General features: G+C 35.5%; 1 protein-coding gene across 5 annotated transcripts in view; it reads left to right on the top strand.

The window, feature by feature from the left end:
• The window catches only part of RPS6KA6 (ribosomal protein S6 kinase A6), a 129,734-nt gene that overhangs the window by 85,914 nt on the left and 25,939 nt on the right, over positions 1-17,881 (top strand). For 2 of the 5 annotated variants that reach the window (XM_051969060.1, XM_051969059.1), the window contains exons 21-23: positions 4,337-4,477; positions 6,716-6,766; positions 13,297-13,418. In XM_051969060.1, coding sequence (XP_051825020.1) covers positions 4,337-4,477; positions 6,716-6,766; positions 13,297-13,418 — 314 coding nt within the window. Of the gene's footprint in view, positions 1-4,336; positions 4,478-6,715; positions 6,767-13,296; positions 13,423-17,881 lie in introns of those variants that run through there. The other 3 variants (XM_051969061.1, XM_051969062.1, XM_051969063.1) reach the window with 3 other exon arrangements.

Genomic DNA, 17,881 nt, shown 5'->3' with positions numbered 1-17,881 from the left:
GAATAGTATTTCTTTTCACCATGCTCTTGTAGTTATTTAAGCATCTTTTATCATCTGCCTCTGAGAAGAGAATTCTTCATGGATTTTTCCAAAAGATCTAGAATGCTTTATACAACATACTTGAGCACAGATGGAAACTGATTTTCTGACAAGATGACATGTTTTGGGGAGAGTAAAGGAATAGTGACCATTTAGACTAGACTATAAGAGCTGTACGAATTGGCAGTTTTTCTGACTTAAGAAATTGAGAGAAGTTCTGGACCCGAACTGCCATAACCACAAAGTAATGTGGAGTGGATGACGCAGACAGGAATGACTAGAGCACCACTTGGATCTGCATGATTAATTGCTGTTGATTTCTTTTCCCCAGTCCCAAAGCAGCTTACCACTTTTATTCTTCTCATAAAGTCAGGGAGGGAAAACATGAAATCAGAAGAATGGATGAAAATAACAGTATTAATCCAGAAGAAATGCAAGTCAATACAGTCAGCCTAATTGACAGTATCGTCGATTCTAGGATAAAATATGAACTCCCTTTAACCTTTAAAGTTTCATACTCTGTTTCTGATCTAGCATTTTAGCCTCATTGAACATTATTCCTCTTGCCACATTCTACCATCCAGACAAAATAGCCTCTCTTTTCCTTCCAGAGGCACCCTTCTCAGTTACTTCTTGTTTTCCCTCTTATTATTTCCCCTCTTTTTCTATTTTCTTCTTACTGGCCATCCCTGATGCCTGGAATGTTCTTCCTCCACACTTCTATCTCATAGAATGTATCTCTTTAAATGTCTCCTCTTCTTTAAACTCAGAAGAAGAATTTGATATCCAGTATAATCTGTTGAATTCAGGAGTGTAAGAGTGGTCAGCCCAGTTGGGAAGCTAGCTTAGAAACTTTATTGGAGTGTACTATTCATGAAGAATGATCATGTATTTGTACCTGAAATCAAGGCATAGTGTCTTGCTTAAATGGTCAGTCTATGAAAATATTTCCTCCTTGTTCCCAAATGCCAAAACCTGGAATTGTACAGCCCTAGTGAAAATTCAAATATGGTGTCCTCATGTTGATCGTCACTAATTGGACTAATTCAGGCACCACCTTCTGCATGGTCTTTTCTCATTCCCCTCACCTGCTAGAACTGTTAGTCCCAGTAACTTTGTATAAGTTTGCATTTATCTTATATTTATGCTGTGTATATTTGATGTGCACTTATCTTCTCCCCCATTAGAAGATAAGGACATTGAAAGCAGAAACTGTTTAATTTTTTTGTATTTGTAGCACCTCCCGGGTACCAAGCGATATGCTTGACATACAGACACCAAAAAGGAAGCAGTCCCTATTCTCAAGGAGCTTTACAAGATTTTAAAAAGCATACTTATTATTTCAATTACATACATAATATTGTCTACCAGTAGTCATCATGGGAGCATAATTTACAATGAGTCCATCAACTGTATGAAAATGATACTTCAAAAGTGTTGGGACATATTTTTCCTAAGCACTTTAAACCTTTCCTGAAGTCTGGTTTATATTTTCATTTGTACCTGGTGCTCTTTTTCATAGATGAGAAGAAAGGTAAATGTCAGTCCATTTCCTTGTCTGAATGACTAAATTAATGGAGTCAAAGTTAGTCAAGTTTTAAAAGTTTGTTCCAATTTTTTTTTCTCATTCAGACATTTTCAACTTTGATAGCCAAGTAGTAAAAGACTGAAACAAAGCAAAGCTTTTTACATTGTCCTATTTAGTTTCTATAGTGTGTAATTTGAATATATTAGAGACTTTCACAAGCCTTATTCTGGAATTGTCCCTGTTGCTTGGCCATTTATAGATTGTTATGAAGACCTCTTAAAGTTTACAGAAACCCTAGCATTCAACAGGTTCTACTGAATACTGTATTTTTCTTCTGAGTTTGATTCTCGGTGAGCCTAGTTGGGAAGCTAGCTTAGAAAATGTATTAATTAGAGTTTTAATGTTAGATTTCTATTTATGAAGAATGATCACATACTTTTGTCTGCAATCGAGGCATAGTGTCTTGCTTAAATGGTCAATCTGTGAAAATATTTCCACCTGGTTCCCAAGTGCTAAAACCTAGAATTATATGGCCCTTGTGAAAATTCAAAAATACTGTCCTCATATGCATCGTCACTAATTGGAATCATGATAAATAAGTCAAAGAATTATTAGCATTAGGCAGTAGAAGTGTTAGGACCCTAATTGATTAAATTTCCAGTTGATCGTACCTGTTTGCAAATAAGATGATACTTCTTTCAGTACTTTGAGCAGTGTAGCCAAGGGGATGCTAATTTACATTCAGCCTAAATACTTGGGGTTTTCTTGACTTTTATTGAATATAAGAATAACAAAGTTCTGAGAATCATGTTGAATTAAGTTTAATGACCGAGTTAATAATGTTTTTTTTTCCCCTTAATGTATCTTCCAAATGGCTTCCCCATTGATTATCTTCTTACAGTGGCACAATTTTAGGTCCTTTCTTTTTCATAATCAGATCTGCCAAGACCACTCTGTAAAACTTAAAAATATTCAGATGGAGGTGAGGAGATTTTGTTTTGTGACCCATCGATGAGCTCATTTCCCTCTAATCTCAGCTATTATGAAAACTCAGCGAATATTAAGTTAATGACACTTGTATTTGTTATCTGTCTTCATCTTGCCACTGTCAAGGAAAACTTACCTCTTATTTGAAAGAAATTCTGAAGAATTATAAGATTATTGAGGTCTCATATAAAATACTGTGAATTCTGAGAAGAAAGTTATAAAACTTTATATTAAATTTCTCCTGTGAAGCCATTTATCACAAAGTAAAGAGCATTCTATTCAAACCTTTCCAAGTGAACAAATATTGACCATAGAATCATGTAACAGTTACTGGGATGGCACTATTTATTAGTTATTTTTTGTTCCACACCTCAGGAGAAACCTTTGGTGTTGAAAAATCAATCCTTATTTCCAGATATTAATTGACTAGGTTTTATGACTGTTCGTTGTCTCCCACCCAAGGCTCCTGTGGGACACTGATAAAAGTACATTAATCCTAGACACCTAACTATATTTTGACTTGAAAGTAATTATTTCCTTCCTTCATTAACTATTAGTTTCTTCTCTCAATAACACCAAGTACTGTTTCCTGTGCAAAACCCTAGGGCCCATGGTAGTACTTTCTGAATAAGTACAAAATGATCAGTGCCTTTAAACAGAGAACAATGAGCGTTTACCAGTGCTTATCAAGTTTAATGAGTATTATGTCAGTGAGAGACATTTGAATGAAAATATCCTGTATACCAATGGTTAGAACCATAAGACTACTTTTAGGGTAGTAAGGAAAATTCTGCAATTTGACTGCGCACGCAACTGCTCTTCCCTGAGGTACTGGTTTGTTCCTGACAGGTTCTTCTTAGATTTGGGACTTTTTATTTTCATTCTGACCTACAAAAATTTCAGTGTCCAATTTTTAGTTAGGCTCGGGGATCTGTTACTGTTACAGATACATTGAAACCATCGAGATCTCTCTTGATGTAACATGGTATAATGAATAGACTTTGTGTAAGTCACTTAACATCAGCAGTCCACAAACATTTTCTGACATCATTCCTTGGTAATGAATAAGACTACCTCATTATGGGAGGTGAGTGAAGGAGAAGAGAGTGGCAGAAAGCTTCTGTTTCTTCATCTAAAGAATGGTTTAAATGACTGCCAGGGTCCTTTCTAACCCTTTCTTGATAATCTTGCCCTCAGACTTATAGTCAGAAGCTTAAGAGCAGCTGGATTTTGTCACCTTGGGGTCCTTAGCATTGCAGCAGTTCAAACATTATAACAGAGTGATCAGGAGAATAGATATTAGATTGAGATATCTGCTTCTATTTCTTTCTTAAGTGTTTCATACTGTAATATCCACTTGTCAACTAAATTAGCCACATGGAACACTTCTTCTCCCTTATCCCCAAATGGTTTAGGCATTTACTTTTAGAGTCATAGTAATAGTATAGTTCTATAGTTCCTTTCTTCTTGACTACTTTCCATGTTTCAGAGTAGGTTATTGCTGCTTTATAGCCATTTTCTGAAAACTTCTTTCCATTCTTCTTCCTTACTATGTTGTAACTTCACACATATGGATTTTCCTAATTAATGGGAATAGTCAAAATTGGTATATTTTTGGAAATTGTTTCTTTTACCATTTTACTATTTTCAATATGTGATAATTCACCGAGCTGATGTCCAAAGAAATTACAGATAAAATTACAGATATTTATATCTAAGCAAAATATGAAATATCTTTTACTTCATATTTGATTTAACTAAATTTTTTTCATTTTTATTTAGGATTTGCTATCCCACATGCTTCACGTCGACCCACATCAACGGTATACTGCTGAACAAGTATTAAAACACTCATGGATAGCCTGTAGGGACCAGCTACCGCATTATCAGCTCAACAGACAAGATGCACCCCATCTAGTAAAGGTAAAATAACTATTTTAAAACTTTTAATATTTGATATCTGTACTGTCAACACACTGACTATACAGTAAGGTAATTATCTTAAATTGATATTTTAATAACTAAAATAGCTAAACAAAAAATTGAGAAATTTTAAAAATTTCACACTGTTATTTTCAAACCATAAACCTTAGCTACTTCCTAACATTCTTTAGTTTTGCTTTTCCATATGATGAAAGCAAAATTTCCTATCTTCCCCTGCCTCACCTAAAAAAAATATGCTTTTGTTTTATTTTAAATATATCATTGGTGGTAGTGACAGAATGGTAACACTGTTATTGACACAACTGACATCTAGTGCTTCTTCCTTCTAGTATAATTGTAGACTATCTTCCATTGAATACAGTATTAGAATAAAGGATGTCATGGCAAAAATCTACAGTGTTAATGACACAAAAGTAGTGGAGTGACCTGCCTAAAAACAAAAAAATCTTCCCTATGATTCTTTTATGTATTTGTTCCAAAATTGAACTTTATTTTTAGCTTGTTGTTTTGTTTTTTTCAAAAATCACTCTTCATTTTGACTCTGTTTTTGTGTCTTGTCATGCCTTTTGAAGTATACTGCTCAGCCTAGGTATCAGTTGGGAAGTTGGGATACGATACTGATGATATTCTAGTGGCAGAATAGAGTTGTGGAAATCCCCTTTTGGTTGGAGGCGCAGGTCCTTCGTGAAAGAATTCATGAACCCGAAATCTGTTTGTGGCAAAGGGAAGTTTATTGGCATTGCAGAAGTCAGCTTTGCTAGGAGACTGACTTCCTCAGTGGCAAGGTCCTAGCAGAGAAATAACAAAAGGTTATTCACTGAGAAGAGGATGTCTTCACAGCGGGCAGGAGTCCTGGCAGACAGCTATGCCAAGGCAAGGCATAGTCCAGCTTTGGACATTCTGCAAAGAAATGAGTTTAAAATTGCCCTTTAATAGGAAATCTGACCCTGAAGTACCCAGTTTAAAAGAAAGCCAATGTCCCCAGGGCTAGATATTTATCAATATCAGGCCCAGATCTCGCAATTGAATGAAAATCACTTTGAAGGTTTTAGGGTTTCCTGAATGAGGATGCAACTCCCCAAAAGATCAGTGGGGAAGTGTTTTGCCCAAGATTTCCAATTGAATGATACCGGTCTGGCAAATATGCCTCTTCTTAGACTCTCTGGAGCCTGGGAGACCCCAATCTCTCTTCTTTTGCAGGTCAAAGGGGACATAGTTTCAGTGATTATTATACACAATTTTTACAGAGTTCACTCACATCAATATTTCAAAAGACAAAAAGATCTAGGCTCAAAACCAACAGTAATTTATCTAGAAAACTTATTGCTAATTCTACAGAGGAAAAAATGGGCCTTTAACAATGAAAGGACTTCCAAGCATTCTTGATGCAAAGACAAGAGTTGAGTAGAAAATTTACATGCAAACCCAGGAGGAGTCAGTAGAAGAATAAAAAGGAATTAAAGAACCGCAGAAATATACAGAGGAAGCAGATTTTTAAAATCTGATTCTCCCAAAGACTAGGTGTCTCATCATAAAAACGTGAAACTGCTCTTAAGACTAGTAAAATATATTTATCGAAGTCAGACTGTAATAAAGACACAGAATCAATTCTCTGTAAACCCAGTGGAAATAAATGCTGCGCTTGATTAATCTTGATCACAAATTATTGGATTTAGGTAGCTACAAAAATCAAAACTTTCTTGAAATGCTGGAGAAATTATTTTTACAAGTTTTGGGCTTCATTTAAGCAAATAATCCATTTTAAGGATTGTGGGGAAAAAACAAACCTTAGGAGTCATTCAATCTCACTCCCATTAAACATTTGCATCCCTCTACAAAGCTTGACCATCTCATCTCTCCTTGAAAAAGTGCAAAAAAGATTCACTCATCTTAAGAGATAACCCTAAATATTGGTAAGTTCTTCTTTATCTTAAAATGAAATGTACTTCCTTCTATTATGTTCAGTCTAGTTTTGTTCTGTTGAGCCACAAAGAAGCCCACTAAGTCCTTTCCCACATAATAGGTCTTCAAATGTTTGATGAAGGATGATGTAATGGAAACAATTGTAGACTGAGAATCAGAAAACCTCCAGTGTTTGTGGAAACTTGAATAAATTATTTAATTTCTCTGTACCTCAGTTATCTCATCTGTAAAATTAAGGGCTTGTGTTATATTGTCTCTAAGGTCATAGAATCTTATAATTTCAAAATTTGATAGGAACCCAAGTCTACTGAGTTCAACTGTAACCTGCCTCCTTCCTCCTACCCAGTGAGTAAATCTTTTCTAAAAAATCCCTTGGAGTAGATCAGTTTCTATTTGAAGATCTCCAGTAATGGGGAGCTTAATACCTTCTTGAGTATCACGTTACATTTTTAGATAATTCCATGATTAGGAATTGCTGCTATATACTCCATCAGCAAGCATTTATTAAGTGCTTACTATGTGCCAATTACTCTGCTAAGTTCCAGGGATCCAAAGAAAGGCAAAACATTTCCTACCCTTGAACTAACAGTCTAATGGGTAGACAACATGTGTACAACTATATAGAAACATGATATGCACAGGATAAATTGAATATAATCAATGGAGAGAAGACACAAGTATTAAGGGGAATCAGGAAAGGTGTCTTCCAGAAGGGGAGATTTTAGCTGGGACATGAATCCTGGAGGCGGAGATGAAGAGGGAGAGAATTCAGGCATGAAGGACAGCCAGTGAAAATACTCAGCCAGGAAATACAGGTATTTTGGGCCAGGAGCCGTAAGGAGGCCCATATCACTAGATCACCGAATACATGAGGGGAGTAAGGTATAAAAAGACTAGAAAAGTAGAAGGGACCCAGATTATGAAATGCTTTGAATGCCAAACAGAAGATAGATTTGATCCTGGAGATGAAAGGGAGCCTCTTTTATATGTAATTGGGGAAAATAAAAATGTTGAATATTTTTTAAAATAAATGAAATTTTAAAAATATGTTAGGCAGGGTTGTCCACTGACAGGGTGGGAAGGAACCAAAGGACATTTGAGGGGGGAGGAAAAAGTTTGGAAGAGCCTCCATAATGGATTCAAAGCAATATTGTTTGTGATTTTTTTCTTGCCAGCTTTATCCAGCAGTACATGAGAAGTAACGTACGCAGAGGACAGTGGTAATAATCTAAGGCCGAAATTTGGCAAGATCTGTAGTAGGATAAGGGGACACAGAACTTAAGAGGACAGAGTAGAGTTGAATGGGTCATCAATAGGCCATAATGAGGAAGAGACTAAGAATGATGGCCTGGAAAAGAATTAAGGACTGAAAGGATTGGAGGTCACAGTGAGGACGAATAACAGAATTAGTGGTTGCAAGGCAGAGAGAGAAGTAGGATGACAATAGATTGTGTTCAGAAAGGAGAATTTCAGAGTTTATGAAGTACAGGTTTTTTAATTGAAGCTTTTTATTTTCAAAACATATGCAGGGATAATTTTTCACTATTGACTCTTGCAAAACCTTGTATTCCAATCCCACTTTTCCCTCTACCCCTTCCCCTAGATGGAAAGTAATCCAATATATGTTAAGCATGATAAAAATATATGTAAATACAGTATATGCATACAGAATTATACAGTTATCATGCTGTGCAAGAAGAATCAGATCAAAAAGAAAAAAAATGAGAAAGAAAATAAAATTCAAGCAAACCACAACAAAAAGAGTGAAAATGCTATGTTGTGACCCACACTCCATTCCCACAGTTCTCTCTCTGGGTGGAGATGGCTCTCATCATCACAAGATCATTGGAACTGGCCTGAATCACCTCATTGTTGAAGAGGGCCATGTCCATCAGAATTGATCCTCATATAGTCTTGCTGTTGCCGTGTACAATTATCTCCTGGTCCTGCTCATTTCACTCAGCATCAGTTCCTGTAAGTCTCTCCAGGCCTTTCTGAAATCATCCTGCTGGTCATTTCTTACAGAACAACAATATTCTATAACCTTCATATACCATAACTTATTCAGCCATTCCCTAGCTGATGGGCATCCGCTCAGTTTCCAGTTTCTTGCCACTATAAAAAGGGCCGCCACAAACATTCTTGCACATGTGGGTCCCTTTCCCTCCTTTAAGATCTCTTTGGGATATAAGCCCAGTAGTAACACTGCTGGATCAAAGGGTATGCACAATTTGATAACCTTTTGAGCATAGTTCCATACTTCTCTCCAGAATGGTTGGATCCATTCACAGTTCCACCAACAATGCATCAGCGTCCCAGTTTTCCTATATCCCCGCCAACATTCATCATTATCTTTTCCTGCTATTCTTAGCTATTCTGAGAGGTGTGTAGTGGTTTCTCATGAGTTGTCTTAATTTGCATTTCTCTGATCAATAGTGATTTAGAGCACCTTTTTATATGACTAGAAATGGTTTCAAGTTCTTCATCTGAAAATTGTTCATATCTTTTGACCATTTACATGAGTTTTAAATAAACCTTCCTGTTAACACTAACTGTTCCTAATTTTTTGCTGTGTAGCAGCAAAGAAAATACCTAATTCCTCTTCCAAAAAGCAATCTTTCAAACGTTTAAAACAATGTTCATGTTCCCAGGGTTCTTTTCACCAGATTAAATCGTCCTTTCCATCATTCCAATTCTTTATATAGTTTTTCTCCCAGCATCTTTTGGTTCTTTACATGCAGTAGGTGCTTATTAAGTGCTTGTTGAATTGAATTCTTTTGGATATTATATTTCTGTTCATGTACACTAAGGTTAGATTCCATTCCAAGGGTTCAAATACAGGCTTGATAACAGATAGTGTTAGCACCATCTTAATTCAATTTATAAGATCATCACCAGGGCTTGGGTTCCTAACCTGGAAACTGTGATTTTAAAAAGTTTGATAACTTTATTTCTTTCTTTTCAGAAAAAATGATGGCAGTAGTCCTATACAAGAGTTGAAGGCCAATCCTAGAGTCAAAAAGTGGGAATGGATAAGAGGGAATTAATTTGAGAAACATTGTAAAGGTGGATTTGACAGGACTTGATAAATTTATTGGATGTTAGGATAAAGGGAAAGAAGGAACCTAAGATAACTAGAGTTTTGATGAATTAACAGAAATAGAGATGTCAAAGGAGGATATGGTTTACTTTTCATATAATAGGCTATTGCTTATTGAATTAAATTGAATTATTTTAGTTTCAGCAGAACAATAAATTGGGTATGCAGTTAGGAAAACTGGAAAAAGAATAAATTAAAAGCTTCCAATTATACACCAAATTGGAAAGCAGAAAAATTAAAGATAAGATTAATAAAACTGAATGTAAGAAAACTATTGAATAATAAATACAACTAGAAGTTGGCTTTATGGGAAAAAAAGAATAAAATAGATAAACCATTGATTAATATAATTAAAAAAGGTAAGGAGGGAACGAAATTACTAGTATCAAAAATAAAAAGGGTAAATATAGCACTAAGGGAGGATGAAATCAAAGCAATTCATAGGGATTATTTTACCTAATTATATGCCAATAAATTTAGCAATCTAAGTGGAATGGAACAATACTTACAAAAATATAAACTGCCTATATTAATAAAAGAGAAAATAGAATATCTAAATAGACTTATTTTAGAAAAAAGAAATTAAAAAAGCCACAAATGAGCTACCTAAGAAAAAAGTACCAAGACCAGATAAATTTACAAGTAAATTCTACCAAAAATTTAAAGATCGACTATTTCCAGTATTAAATTATTTGGAATAATAGGCAAAGACTGAGTTCTTCCAAAGTCCTTTTATAAAATAAATATGATACTGATGCCTGATCCAGGAAGAAAAAAAAAACAGAGAAAGAAAATTATAAACCAGTTTCATTAATGTACACGTATGCAAAATTCCTAAATAAAAAGTGCTAGCTAGGAAACTACAGTAATATATCACAAAGATTATACATGGTAATCAAGTGGGATTTATATCAGGAATTAAGGGGTGGTTTTATATAAGAAAAGCATATTTGACCATGTAACAAAAATTAAAGGATTATATCAATAGATGCACAAAAAACTTTTGACAAAGTACATCACTCCTTAAAACACTTGAAAGAATCAGTATAAATGGATTTTTCCTTAAGATGATAGTCTACTCAAAACCATCAGAAAGCATTATTTGTAAGCTAGTAGTCTTCCCAAACAGGAGGGAAACCCTTAGGATGCCCATTATCAGTATTATTCAGTATTATATTAGAAATGCAAACAATAACAATATAAGAAAAGATAAATGGAAGGGATCAGAATGGACAAATGACATAATAGAACTGTCTTTTTTTAATAGTTATAGCTTTCAATCTTTGCCTTTGCAAAGTTTTGTATTTCAAATTTTTCTTCCTTCTTCCTTCACCCCTCTCCCAGACCACAAGCAATCCAATATAGTTAGAACATGAGCAGTTCTTTTAAACATATTTTCCTATTCATCATGCTATGTAAGAAAAAGGAGAGAAAAAAACAGTTTTGGAAGGGATGTGGAACTGTAAATTTATCCAACTACTTTGGAGAACAATCTGAAATTATAGTTATAATTACAGTCTTAAAACTGTGTATATACCCTTTGACTCAGCAATACCACTATTAGTTGTGTTTCCCCAAAAAAAATTAAAAAAGAAAAGAACCTATATTTTCTAAAATATTTTTAGCAGTTCCCTTTGTGGTGGCAAAGAACTGGGAATTGAGAGGCCCATCATTTGAGTGATGACTAAACAAGTTGTGATATATTATTGTGCTATAGAATACTACTGTGCTATAAGAAATCATGAGCTGGTTGATTTTAGAAAGACATAGAGAGTCTTTCATTGAATAATGAAAAGTAAAATAAACAGAACCAAGAGAATGTTGTATACAATAACAAAAGTAGTCAAAGAACAATTGTGAATGACCAAGTAATTCTGAATATTGTAAATATGAACTTTTTTGAGTATTATAAATACTTGAGTACCTATGAAAGAAGATGCTGTCCACTTCCCAAGATAGAACTGATAAGTAGTAGAAGTATACATGATATGGTTTTATATATAGTTATAAATCCGTGTCTCAAATGATGGCCTTCTCTAGAGCAATGTGGGGAAGAAAGGAAAAATTTAAAAATTAAATTAAAAAAAAAGAATTATTTCAGCTTTGGACATATTAAGTTTGCAAGAGTGACAAGACATCTAGAGGATGACATTCAGCAAGCAGAACGAAATTCAAGGCTTAGGAGAAAGCACAATTCACAAGATCAGTATTTGGGGTAGTCATACAAATGGAAATGGTCACTGAAGTCATGAGAATGAAGTTGCCTTTGAGGTTAGAGTGATGAAAGAGAAACCGACTTGACAAGGTAATAGGGAATGTGATCAAGAGCTCGGGTGGAAAGAGGGAGTAGCCTTGACAATGAAGGAAACATTTTCAGAGATATGTTGAAAAGAGGAGGGAGTTAGTAAAGACATGGAAAAATTGTGAGACAGAGTGAAGTTGAGGGAGGTCGATCTCCTCAGAGCCAGTGAGGTTATTACCAGAGCGAGAGGAGTATGATGAGGTTCTTTTTTTTTTTTAAGAGAAACTTTTTTTTATTTTTTATTTTTGCATTTTATTTTATTTTATTTTATTATTTTTAATAGCTTTTTATTTACGAGTTATGTGCATGGGTAATTTTACAGCATTGATAATTGCCAAACCTTTTGTTTCAATTTTTCCCCTCCTTCCCCCCATCTCCTCCCCTAGATGGCAGGATGACCAGTAGATGTTAAATATTTTAAAGTATAAATTAGATACATAATAAGTATACATGACCAAACCGTTATTTTGCTGTATAAAGAGTCGGACACTGAAATATTGTACAATTAGCCTGTGAAGGAAATCCAAAATGCAGGCGGGCAAAAATAGAGGGATTGGGAATTCAATGTAATGGTTCTTAGTCAGCTCCCAGAGTTCTTTCACTGGGTGTAGCTGGTTCAGTTCATTACTGCTCCGTTGGAACTGATTTGGTTCATCTCATGGCTGAGGATGGCCAATTCCATCAGAATTGATCATCATATAATATTGTTGTTGAAGTATATAATGATCTCCTGGCCCTGCTCATTTCATTCAGCAGCATGATGAGGTTCTTAAAGAAAAGTAGAGAACAGGCTTGGAATAATTGCTGTGTAGGAGATAGGAATAAAACAAATGTTCGGTATCTGAAGTTATTAGCATGAATTTGTAATGGTCCCAGCAAAGTATGTGAACTTTGTACAACTCTTGGGAGAATGAGGGGAGAAAGAGCAAAGTTGTGCTTTAGCAAGTTGAGGATGACTGTAGATCAAGATGTCACAGGATTCTGAGGTGATAGGGTGCATATCACTGAAATTATTTAACTGTGGGATTGCTATTAAATAGGAATCTAAGTGAAGCAAGAACGGTGGTGATTAAGTTAACAGGGCAATGTGGAGGGACTGAACGGTCGTGGGGGAGATGGAAGAGCAAGTTCAGAAGAATAAAGGGAAATGATGTGGTCAGAGAGGAAATTTTTGACAACTCAGGATGTTGGAGGTGAAGAAGTGATGAGACCGAAGGTACCTAAGTGCTGGTTGGTGGGCAACTAAAGTCAAATAGGGACGTTAGCCAAAAAATGGTGGAATTCATGTGGGGTGGGTGACCAATGTGCAAGTGTCAGACTTGGTGAGGATAACAGCAGGAGATGGAGGGAAAGAGCAGACCAGGGCAATGGAAGAGCTATTGTTCTCACTCAAGTATCATAAATAATCTAATACAAAAGTTACTTCTTTGTCTCAGCATTCTTTCAGATTGTGATGTTTTTCTGTTATTTCAGGGAGCGATGGCTGCTACATACTCTGCATTGAATCACAAGACCTTTCAGCCAGTCTTAGAGCCTGTCGCCGCTTCGAGTTTAGCTCAACGGAGGAGCATGAAAAAGCTAACATCCACAGACTTGTAAGATTGCCAAACTGGAGGAAGGGAAAATCTGAGGAATGGCTCTCTCTTCTCTCTACCTAATCAGTGATCAAAAGCATATATATAGTTTTCTGCTACACTACTTGAAAATTCTGTATGAGTCCTTTTTTTAGAAAAAAATTTTTAAAAATCACCACAGGTCCACAAAATTCATACGATGTTGTTTTGCAGCAGTGTCTGTGTGTTTACCTTAAACACTAGGGTATGATGAGACCCTAAAGAATCCCTGCAAACTGACCGCTTAAAAATTTGTTCCAGCTGTGGATATGTTATTAATGACTTCTCTGGTTTGGGGGCAACCATTTCCAGTGACCAGGTTGCACTTAAAGATGTATAATGCCAGGCAGTATCCATATATATGGATTTATTTTAAACAAGTCATTTTAAACAAGTATAGAAACTTGTCATTTTCCATAATCAATGGGCTCCATTTAACTCTCTGTAGCTGCCAAAGTATAGACTTGGCAATTTGGTGCCTGCTCAAACCACATTAGTGCTAGTGTGAGAATCTCCCAGTAGACCCAGTGCGAAGGCTTAACACAAGGATCAGCTAAGACAGGACATGCAGTTTAGATCTCTGCATGTTATCTGGTCAAGTCAAGTCGGTGAATGATTTCATCTAGATGTAAGGGTGTCCATCAGATTTTTGTCAAATTTAAATCTAATTGGGGGCTTTCTAGGAAAATCAGAGACTCCTTTTCTTTCCCTCTCCTCCTTTTCTCCTCCCCCTACCCAGAGTCTGTCATCCATAGTGTAATATATTAAATACGATTCACACTTTGAGAATATGAGTCTAATATTGCCATTGACTTGGTTATATGTCACTCCTTCTTAACCAGTCAGATTCAATCATTACCTGCCCCCTTTACACATGAATCACACTGCTGTTCTTCTGACGGCCCTGTGCTTTGGATTGCTGTACTCCATGGGGATCTCCCCTGAAATGTATGGTAATTGAACTGACATTTTAGTGTAGTACTTGTGCACTGAGCACATGTGATATAGTGTGCATTTCAGTAAACTTTAGAAAATATTATGTAATCGTTTAAATTTAGTAGGGTGAATAGCATATTAAATAAGAAATAACATTAACGGTCAACATCTAAATTTGAGCATATTTTAAAGTCAGATTTCATCAAAAAGCCAAACTAGTCTGAGATCATTGAATTGGTGATTCAGAACCACTTCTATAGTAGGTATTGTTTTCTCTAAGTGATGGACTCTATAAATAATGGAAAAAATAATTAAAAGAAACATTTTAAGGTAATGCCATAATTACTATAAACTACTGGCAGAAGGAACTCATGAATGTAAACTGGGGGATATTCAGATTTTGCTTTGTGAATATCTGTGAACTACTCGTGTGTGCTAGGAGTACTGTTTGCTGTGTGTGTTAATTTTATTCAGTTGAGAGCAGGAAATCTATTTCTGCGTGCAGAAATATGCCATTTAGGTTGGGAGACTCGGAGGTTTGGTATTTAATAAAAGAAAACATATTCTTTTCATTATATAATTGATATATACCCAGTGCACCAAGATCTCTTTCTTGAGTGTGATGTGTGAACGTTTGTATCTCTTATATTGAATTGTCTATTTGAAATACTTGAAAGACATTAAAGAGCATCTAATGCCACATGGAATACATCATTTAGAAATAGTTATACTGGTGTCTTATCTGGTGGCTTTTCCTGTCCCACTTTGGCTTTTTCTTCTCTCATTTTGTTTTGTTACTGGAAGTGCTTGCATGTGACAACTGTCTGTTCATATCTTCCGACTTATTATCTACCTTGTCATCATCTTATTTGTCCTGTTAGGTCATCGTCCTGTCAGAATTGATAACAAAAATTCAAAAGTACAGTTTTGGTGTTGGATTTTCAGAACTTTTCAAGATCTGTTGTCATACATATTTCTCTAGTAATAAAATCTGGGGAAGTGAGATTGGGAAAGGAATGGAAATTGTGTTAAAACTTGTCAGTTTTCCATAGGCATTCTTTTCTTTCAAAAGGAAAAGGGGAAAAATGTGACTTTATGAAATTTTATTTCATATCCAGAAGGACCATGTCATACAATCCTTCTGTTTTTTAAGGTACACAATCCCTGTTGACACTTTGTAAAGGACAGAAAGATAACCTGATGGATGTGCCATTTTCTACCCGTTAGATTGCCAAAAGTTTCCTTGTCAATTCAGACATGCTAGCCTCACAGTATGAAGTCTGAGCTAAGATTTCACTTAAAACAGAACTCATTTTGTAGAAGGAGAGCCAGGCAGGGATATCATTTATTTTACTTCCACAAATAGGAATTGAAAGATGGCACTTGACTGGTATGGGTTTGACAGGACATGGTTTCTGTTGTTGTTGTTGAACTAATCTTCTACAAAATTCACTGTGATCCTCTTGTGATATCTTTTGCGATATCTTTGATGGATTCACTTTTTGTGAGATTTTCCTTCAAGTCAACAAAAATACAAGTTCTTGACAGTATTTAATGACAGCTTAGTTACTGGAGTGGGTGAAGTGATATATAGAGTAAACATTTAATTCATCTTTCTCAAACCAAGACGATCAGGTTTGCTCAAAACAACTATCTTTAAGTCCTAAAGCACATCTTCCCATGAAAGTCTCAGGAAAACATTTACAAGTTAAATTGTATGTAAGTCTAGTGCTGGTGATAGTCAGTTTGTAAGGGGGGGGAGAAATGACAACTTCTGTCCTTCTGTGAAGATTAAGCTTCAGCCTCTTTTGTTAGACCCAGGAATGCTTATGCATTGAATTCCTATACTTTCTTATGGTCGATATCAAAACAGTAAAACATTTTCCACAGTTTACATGTAGATTTGATAGCAGCTTTCTTCTACTGAGATCAAAGAGCTTTCACATGTACAAGTATTCCCCAGCCTAAAAACCAGGTTGTGCTCCCAGAGTTCATTTATAAGGTAGTTAAAGATTCAAATACATTTTCCATCCACACAGTATTCTGTAGATGGTAGTTAGATCCCCAGACTAGCTCTCAAAAGTCTCTTTAACTTCTAATGTAGTTGAATTACAGTACTGGTCTTGAGTTTTACATTCTAGGAGCAGAAGGCCATGTGACACGGTGAGATGGCAAAAGAAAAGAATCATCTTCTTCCTGTCCCTCCTCTCTGCCTCCTTTTCTGGACACAAGCTAAGTTTTAGGCAAAAAAAATAAATAAATAAATCGACAAAGGTTACCTTTGTCATCCATTTCACTGTCTGTACTTCTCAACCACCTCTGAGTGCTTTTCTGCTGGTGTTCTCATGTGGTCCAACATATTCCCTTAGGGATGCCCCTATTTGGGTTTACCTTACCCCTAAAAAGGGTTCCACGGTGCAAAATTTTCTACTTCCCATCCCCTCAGTCAAAATTACCATTCTAGCAATGCAGCCAATAGTGGGAGGCATGCAATCTTTTTGAACAAATTCACATTAGTATGTGAGTGACTAACCATCACAAAGAATTTGCATTTTTAAATGATTAAAAAAAAACTTATTAGATCATTTAACTCTCGAGTGAAAATCAAAAAATATTGCTTGAGAAGAGGGAGATGTTTTTCAGTATAAAGGCTTGCCCCACAGAGAAGGCCAGCCTTACATGGGAGTGTGTCCCTAGTCAGCTGCCCTAAGGTTCTTTTCCTTTTGTCAGCTTCTTCCCTTCTTCTGTTTTTGAACCTACAGATTATTTGAGAGCTTTTCTGTGATTAGAGAAATGTAAGCTGAAGATTGCTCGTGTTCTGATTCCTTACAATGCTTCCTATTTTACAAACAGGCCGGAGAGGTTACACCATCGTGAATTGGCACTGAAGGCTTAAGTTTCCAGAAGTGCTTCTTAAACTTTAGTGTAGGCTCTCATCTTTTTATTTTCTTGAGTGTAATGCTCTGTCCTCTAAGTGATTCTGTGGGCCATAGAGGTCCTATTATGATGATAGTATTTTTTCAGTGAGGTTACAAACAATATTAAGCCTAGGTGGACCAACTACCATTTTAAAAATGCATCCTAAATTTCAGTTGATTCATGCATTTGTGGAATAACTATATATATATGCATATATTTTTGATTTGATATATATATATATATATATATATATATATATATATATAAAATAATTAAATGCCACATTTAATTATATATTATACACATTACATATGTGTATATATGTGTAGTGGTACTTGCCAGCCCTTGCAGGAGAATGTTAGCCCACAACATACTTTTGAGGATGCACTGTTTCTGGTTTTAGTGTTAATATAATTTATAAAAGTGCATTATATAATTAAAAATAAAGTGATGATGCTTAACACCATCCTGTGACTTTGACCACCCAAATTCCATGGGGTGACTGATTACCATGGATATTAAAGAAATAGTGTTTCCTCAATATATGAAGTGTTCCTGACACTTCAACTTAATGTCATAGGATTTCCTAG

The sequence above is a fragment of the Antechinus flavipes genome, chromosome X (genome assembly GCF_016432865.1).
Source record: "Antechinus flavipes isolate AdamAnt ecotype Samford, QLD, Australia chromosome X, AdamAnt_v2, whole genome shotgun sequence".
Taxonomy (NCBI): Eukaryota; Metazoa; Chordata; class Mammalia; order Dasyuromorphia; family Dasyuridae; genus Antechinus; species Antechinus flavipes.
The sequence above is the reverse complement of the archived record's forward strand: the minus strand, read 5'-3'. Positions and strand labels throughout refer to the sequence as shown.